At 37.3% G+C, this 8,047-nt stretch overlaps 1 protein-coding gene across 1 annotated transcript; it reads right to left on the bottom strand.

The window, feature by feature from the left end:
* Window positions 1-4,980: 4,980 nt before the first annotated feature.
* Window positions 4,981-5,916, bottom strand: LOC102769310 (olfactory receptor 52J3). Its single transcript, XM_015563028.1, has one exon. The coding sequence runs from the start codon at window positions 5,914-5,916 to the stop codon at window positions 4,981-4,983; it is 936 nt and encodes a 311-aa protein (XP_015418514.1).
* Window positions 5,917-8,047: the final 2,131 nt, after the last annotated feature.

The following is an 8,047-nucleotide window of genomic DNA, read 5'->3' as shown; positions in this document are numbered from 1 at the left end:
CCATAATTCCCTCATTTATGCATGGTAGTGACCAGTGGTTCAAAAATACTAATCAATTAACCAAAGTATTAAGGAGAAGATGAAATAGAGAAAAAAGTGCATTGGACTGTAAAGAACATTCTAGATCTCATAATGACCAACCCACTTGAAACCAGTAAAGTACCCCAAATCTTAAGGGATTCTTTATAGCACTCCCCCATTATAGTGGAAGGTCAGGTAGAGCAAATGTCCTCTGATCTAGTATTTAATGATTTATACATCTATTATGCTTAAGGCAAAATAGATGTGAAAGGATTTGTTGGAATATGTAAATATTGGCCTGAACTTAAAAATCAGGTATACCCAGCAAGATGCTCCATACCAATAGGAAGGTTTGGTTTAGATGCTTAAGAATGAAAGCCTTGGCTATTCTCTGAAATGTTTTAATTGGGAAATAGAAAAGAAAAGGGGGGTATGGAAGAAAGAGACCACAAGTAAGATGTTATGTACTGTTAGAAGTGATTTTATGGAACTTTCATTTTAACTCATCATTACGTGTTCCTCATGCTTTAAAAGGTGTGCTTCCTGCCAAGAATATGGAGTGGTAAGAGGTTAGAGGGCTAAAAGTATTATTACTGTTGGGCAACATAAAAATCACAGAGGTGACAACCAAAGGCTGTTTCTTATCAATACACCAAAACATGCTCCTCCAAGGAGATATGGAGTGGTAAGAGGTTAGAGGGCTAAAAGCATTATTACTGTTGGGCAACAAAAAATCACAGACGTGACAACCAAAGGCTGTTTCTTATCAAATCACCAAAACATGCTCCTCCAAGGCGGTAGATGCTGAAAAACCTGGACCCTGAAGGATCGGTGATAGCCAACACTACACATGGGAATACGTTAGCAAAATCGCGTGACTCCTAGAGACAGAGCACGTTCGCTTTTTTTTTCTAGGGTTCACTGTAATCTGTTTATACAGCACAGCATTCTTTTTTAGTATGGGTTGTTTTTTTTTTTTTACCTGCACTGCAAAAAGCAGTGCTTAGAAATGCACTAAATTATTTCTATTATTGTTTTGTAATGTCTTTCTTGTATTTTACTTGTATTTTTATTACACTTGGGATGTGAGAGGACACATTTACAGTTTATTTTATTTTATTTTTGCACCTCACCCTGATAGGAAACAATAAATAAATTATCCCAAGTTGAGACATCGGATTGAAAAGATAAAAATGCAAACAGGAGTTACCAGTCATATTTTGGCAATTATATGTAAGGAGAGAACTCCCTTCATGCTATGAACCCAATCTCAGTTCTGCTCTACAGCTTTATGACACTCATATTTTTTTCCTTTCTTCCCTGCTCTCTGTCATCCTATCCATGGGTTGGAAAAATAGGTAGTAGACTTACCAAGCTGTGTAACAGGTGATTCTGAGCCTGTGAACCCAAATAGAGAATGGACTTTTCATGGTTTACATGATGCTCCCCAAGGGAAAGACTCGTGAATTCCCTAGAGCCATATTTGTGAAGGACAGGAGAGCCCAGAGGTTACCCCCCAGGGTGTCTGCCCTCCTCTAGGGATAATGAGGCCAACTATTCAGAATCAGTGATGTGACCTGAGCCTATGTGGACCGATTACACTCCTTGCCTAGGAGATAGGCCATTACACAAATCAGAACTCTTAACCACCTCAAAGCAAATATACTAATGTGATGGAGCCGCAAAGCAGTAGCTTGTAATTGCCTGTATCCCCAGGATGGCTCATCCACTTACTACCTGAGTCATGTTGAGCAAGACACTTAATCTCATTAAAATCTAATATTCTTATGCAGAAATAGTATATACCTCAAGTGGTTTATGTAAATCTTAAATGAGGGATAACATGTAGTTTTCCTGGTAGTATGTAATTCACAAAGTAAGTATTTAATAAATGTTAATAATAATCAGGAAATGCCACTAACTTTGTGGATAATTTCCATTTATTTTATGTCAAAATAATTCCCTACTGTTTTTTCACAGAATCAAAAACATACTTGACCTATCAAATGCAGTTTAAAATGCCACCAAGTAATTCTCTGTTGCCTTCTCCATTTAGCATAGCAGAGCTTCCATAATTTTTAGTATCTAAGTTATAAATAACTTCAGACTTATTTATGTTGACTGGTAGTATGTAATTCACAAAGTAAGTATTTAGTAAATGTTAATAATAATCAGGAAATACCACGAACTTTGTGGATAATTCCCATTTATTTTATGTCAAAATAATTCCCTTTTGTTTTTTCACAAAATCAAAAACATACTTGACCTATCAAATGCATTTTAAAATCCCACCAAGTAATTCTCTGCTGCCTTCTCCATTTAGCATAGCAGAGTTTCCATAATTTTTAGTATCTAATTTATAAATAACTTCAGACTTATTTATGTTTATATTTAACTAGAGGCCTGGTGCACAAAAATTTGTGCACTCAGGGGGGAGGAGGGGTCCCTCACCGGGCCTGTGCCCTCTTGTTCAGGGGGGTTGGGGCTCCGTAGCCTGTCATGCACAGAGCAGGGCCCGTGGGGGATCGGGGGAGGGTTGGGGCACCGCCCTCTATCACCCACAGAGCAGGGCCGATCAGGGGGTTGGGGCTCCATACCCTGTCACCCACAGAGCAGGGTCAATCAGGGGGTTGGGGAGCACCTCCCATGTCACTCACAGAGTAGGGTCGATAGGGGAGTTGGGGCACTGCCCCCGTCACACACAGAGCAGGGCGGATCAGGGTGTTGGGGTGCTGCACCCTGTCACACTCAGGGCAAATAACTGTAGTTACTTCAGAGAAAAATCAGAAGACTTCTAGTTTTACTGTGTTGATCTATCGCTGCCATAAACAAAGCTCCTAAACTACAGAAAACAATGGCTGCTGTTTGACATTTGCTCCCACAGCTTATGTATACCTTTCATGTGCCCACCTCTACACTGGACATGTAGAGGGAAGAGAATCTAAGAAACAGAGTGCTGGGACATTTCACCAAGGGACTTTTTATCATTCGTGCTTATCCAAGTGAGGGGCAAAATTAATTCTCAGTGAATATTTTATCACTCATTTATGGAATATAATGAACAACATAAACTGATGAACAAAAACAGATCCAGCGACAGAGAAGCATCGATCAGACCGTCAAACCTCAGAGGGAAGGTAGGGGAGGATGGGGGTGAGGGGGAGAGATCAACCAAAAGACTTATATGCAAGCATATAGGCCTAACCAAAGGACACAGACAACAGGGGGGTGAGGGCATGAGTGGGATGGATGGGGGGGATAATGTGGGGATAAGGACACATATGTAATAACTTATTCAATAAAAAATTTTAAAATAAAAGAAATACATGTATCATTTAATTGATTGATAGTAAATGAACCAAGGAATAAATTCAAAACTCCATTTGGATATTTTTAACTATAGCAAAAAGACAACATTTTTTTCATAATAAATTATTATAAAGAACAAAAGGAGAATGAGAAAATTACAGGATAATCAGCTCTAAAAGTTATTAAAATATATTTGATCAAAACATCATGATACTGGTAGAAGAATAAACAGGTAAGCTGACTATATTAGTAAAAAACTGACTCTTGTACATAATCAAATTTGATGTTAAGAAAGAATAAAAAACAGTTCTGAAGTGCTTAATTATTAAGCCAATTATATTATAAAACATATTAAAAATAGAAACAAAAGTAATTTTCTTACACTTTATGTGAAAAAATAAATTGCAGTTATATTAGAATTAAATATAAAAATTAACATATATATGCTCAAACACACGCACACACAAAACAATAATAAAATAGATGTTGAGGTGTTGACATATAATAAAACTATGCAGAAACCCTACATATAAAAGAGATAGAAGGGTGTGCATTAAGTACAATAATAAGTGTAATTTCCTTTAAAAATTTAATCTATCATATGAATACAAAATATTAAATATTAAGCCTTTATAGGAAAATGTTAATATGTTAAGTGTACTCAAAAACATATGCAATGAGACTTTTAAAAAACTGGGCAGAAAATTTGGAAATTACAGTAAGCATGAAACACACAAAAAAGCAAGAACATGACTTATTTAATCAGTAACTTAGTACCTAACAATTCTACCTCTAATTGTAGAATCTTCAGAAATTTTTCAAATATGCACAAATACTATTCATAAAGATATCACAACATTAATCCTAAATTAAAAATACCAAATTCTTATACATATCAAAAAAGACAAATAAAATGCAAATGAAAGATTTTGTTACATTTTAAAAGAAAATAACTATATCCCAAACGTATCAGGATAGATGGATCTCTAAACTTAATATTTAATGAAACAATTAGCTATGGAATGATACACAGTGAATTACCCTTTACATTAATTAAATTTTACAATTCCAATCCAAAATGTTTGCATTTGAAATGATAAATTCAGACTCTAAGACCGACAAAAAAAAAAAAATCCTGTGGTAGTCACTCTAGTCTCTGAAGATAAGAAAAATAGTGGATCCAGACTGGGGTAATAGTCATAGGTCTTTCAACTCAGATGTCTCACGTGTTTGATTAAAAATAACATTTAAGATAAAAAAATTATAATAATACTTTTCTGTCTGTGTTGTGAGAAGAAATGTATTTGTTATATGTTTCCTTGTCTTTTTTTAAACTAAGGGACAATATACAACAACTTGAGGGGGGAAAGCAATGTTAACAAATGTAATGATGAAATGGTCATTGCTTGGAATCGTCACTCACTCAAAGTGAAATAATACAAACAGTTCTTGCTTCCAGAATGGGAATTGGTCCTCGAAATTTAAATATGATGATTTTTCACACGATAGACTTAATAAGGAGCCAGATCAAATTCCCTGGAATGTATTTTAGCAGAACTAACTTTAGGCAAAGAAATGTCTTTCTTAAGAGAACACACCAATTTTGCTTGCTGGATCAAAATGCTTGCTAAACAAAGGAGGTAGAAGTCCCTATTTTTTAATAAAAACATGGAGCACTTGCTCTCGTATCTGTTTGGTCCTCACACCATAAATGATGGGGTTGAGTGAGGGTGGAATAACCAAGTAGAGGTTGGCAACAAGAATGTGGATATACCGGGGTATGTTGTGTCCAAATCGGTGCGTGAGGAAAGAAAAGACTGAGGGAATGTAGAAAACACAGAGGACTGCAACATGGGATCCACACGTGCTTAGGGCTTTTAGCCGTGCATCCTGCGATGGGAGGCGAAAGACAGCACGGAGAATGTACATGTAGGAAACGGCTATTAGAACCAGGTTCATAAGAAAGAGAGCGACTACAAAGAGCCCATAGATAGCATTGATACGGATGTTCCCACAGGACAACTTTGCAATGCCCATGTGCTCACAGTAGGAATGAGCTATTATTCGAGCCTGACAAAAGGGCAGGCGGTAGATGAGATAGATCATGGGAAGTATGAATAGGACTGGATGAATTACAATGTACAAACCCATGCCCACCAGCACCCGGGAGGTTAAGATGGTGGTGTAGTGGAGTGGAGCACAGATTGCCACATAACGGTCAAAGGCCATGACCATCAGGACCTCAGCCTCCATGCCAGTGAAGGCATGGATCAAAAACATCTGGGCCACACATGCTCCAAAGTTAATCTCGTGTGCATCAAACCAGAAGATACCCAGCATTCGGGGCACAGAGGTTGTAGAAAGGGCCAAATCAACTGTTGAAAGGATGGCCAGAAAGTAGAACATGGGCTCCCGGAGGGTCTGCTTGGTCTTGATGACCAGCAGAATTGTGGCATTGCCCACTAAAGCCACCAGGTAAACAGAGCAGAAAGGCAAGGAGATCCAGGCATGGACCTCTTCCAGACCTGGGATTCCAATGAGGAAAAATGTGGCTGGGTGAAAAAGGCTCCTGTTGTGATAAAACATCCTTCCAAATGACAGGAGGATAAGCTCTCGCTCCTAGGAGGGGGAAAGAAAAGCAGTTGGAAGGAGAGATACTTATGAAAATGATTAGCTTAGTTTCTTTAGTATATATAGTGAAAATGAAAAGATTTGCTATTTGTAAGGGCCTAGACATGCATTTTTTAAAATTTTAAATCAAGCCACGCTCACTTGAATGGGTCATTTTCAAAGCACTTATACAGATTTAATCCTCCCCCCCCCCCACACACACACACATATAAGGCTTATCAGCAAGCCCATGGCAGAGTTATAAGACATAGAACTTGACATTAAGTATGTAATAATTTATCGTGCCCCACACCTTCTGTGAAGGCCCTGTCTGAAGAGAGACACATGAAAAAAAAAGATACACACATAGCAATGCAGACATAATAAGAAAACAATCATACGAGAAATTAAATTTATAGGCACAGATGTGCAAGATACCTCCATAATTAGAGAATGCAGAAGTTCTCTAATGATTCATTCATCATCTGTTGGCATAGAGAAAATCCAGGATCAAGCCTAATATCCTGTCAGAAATACAGACAGAAAATCAGATGCACATTATCACAAACAAAAGTGCAGACACTCTGGGAATGCCTGCCCAGGAGCAAACGCAGGTTGATCATGCACCTCAAGAGCCCAGAAAGAAAGATGAACAATACATCTCTGCATATTTTCACTGATGTTTCTATTTTCCCAAGGCCATCCTATCTCATAGCAGGTAATTTTAGGAGTTATGATTGTGATGGATTCTAGTTCTGCTTGAAAGAGTCTTCATTCACTCTTTACTCACATCAGTTCCTCTGAGGAAACCAGTGAATTTTACCACCGTATAGAGCTAGTTATTATTGTGTTCCTTCCTTCTGCCTGGTTAAGGCAGTGGAAATGTGGGTAGAGATAACCTAGCAGGCTTCAGGTGGTTATGAACCTAGAGACAGCATTTTTTAGCAATACAACCTGAAATAATAAAATCTAATTTGAGAGAGAATTACTTTCTGTAATTATTTAAAGGAAATAGAGAAGGGCACTTTGCAATGGCTTCAAAACAATGGAGAAGGAACAGGGAACTCATAAACTCAAGTAATGAAATAAAGGCACTTTATCTGGGTCTCCAACTTGGGGCAGAGTGGATGAACATCAGGATAAAGTAGAACAGACTATTGTCATCCTTTTTAATTATAGCTTAATATTTATGGGATATATATCAATATGGACATATAAAATATATTCATTTTGAGATCAGATGAGAGAGAAAGAGAGAGAGGTAAGAGATGTATTTGTAATTTTTAAGAACTGAAACATCCAGGTAACAGCTGTTGCTCAGTGGCACCCTGTTGCCTACCTTGGGTTCATCTCCATAAATAAACTCTCCGTATTATTCCATTTTTCACCTCATACTTTCATCATGTTTCCAAAGTTCATTTCATTCTCTATAACTCAAAGCAGATGTAGAAATTATAGTTTATCTACCAACTATGTAATAATTTTGTTCATAGATTTTAGATGTAGCAAGATTAGATTAGTACTGTAGCAAGAGTAGATTAGTTCAGTACTACCCCCCCCCATTAGATTCAGAAAATGGACTGCATGATGCATATCAAGCCCAGTTATTCTCAGCCACCTTTGATCATCTCTGTTCCCTCTGAGTAAAACATTCACAAATCAAAAGGAAATTCACCTTTGATGCTTCACTCTTCAATACAAATAGAGACACGAGTAAAATATCGAGCAGCAACGCTCTATCTCCCCTTCTTTGTACAGTCCAAGGGAAGTAGTTTTATATTAAGCCTGCAGCTGTTTATGACAGCTGAAAAACAGAGTTAACTCAGTGTTCTACTATAATGGTGTCCTGGGATGTAATCCTCTGAGGTTTAAATTTGGAAAAACAGAAGCCCAAGGAAAAGTGACATGGATAAGAATTTACACAGAGAAAATTACAAATGTAGGTCAAAACCATACAGATACTATTGTTTATATGTGGCATACATATAGATACATTTCTATGCATTCTGTAGCCAGAGTCTATGGGTTGCTGTTTCTAGATAAAATTGTGTTTATATTTTATTGACTTTAGATAGAGAGGAATGGAATGTTGGTAGAATATACACAC

The sequence above is a fragment of the Myotis davidii genome, unplaced genomic scaffold (assembly GCF_000327345.1).
Source record: "Myotis davidii unplaced genomic scaffold, ASM32734v1 scaffold58, whole genome shotgun sequence".
Taxonomy (NCBI): Eukaryota; Metazoa; Chordata; class Mammalia; order Chiroptera; family Vespertilionidae; genus Myotis; species Myotis davidii.
Note: the sequence above shows the minus strand (reverse complement) of the source record. Positions and strands in the feature narration are given on the sequence as shown.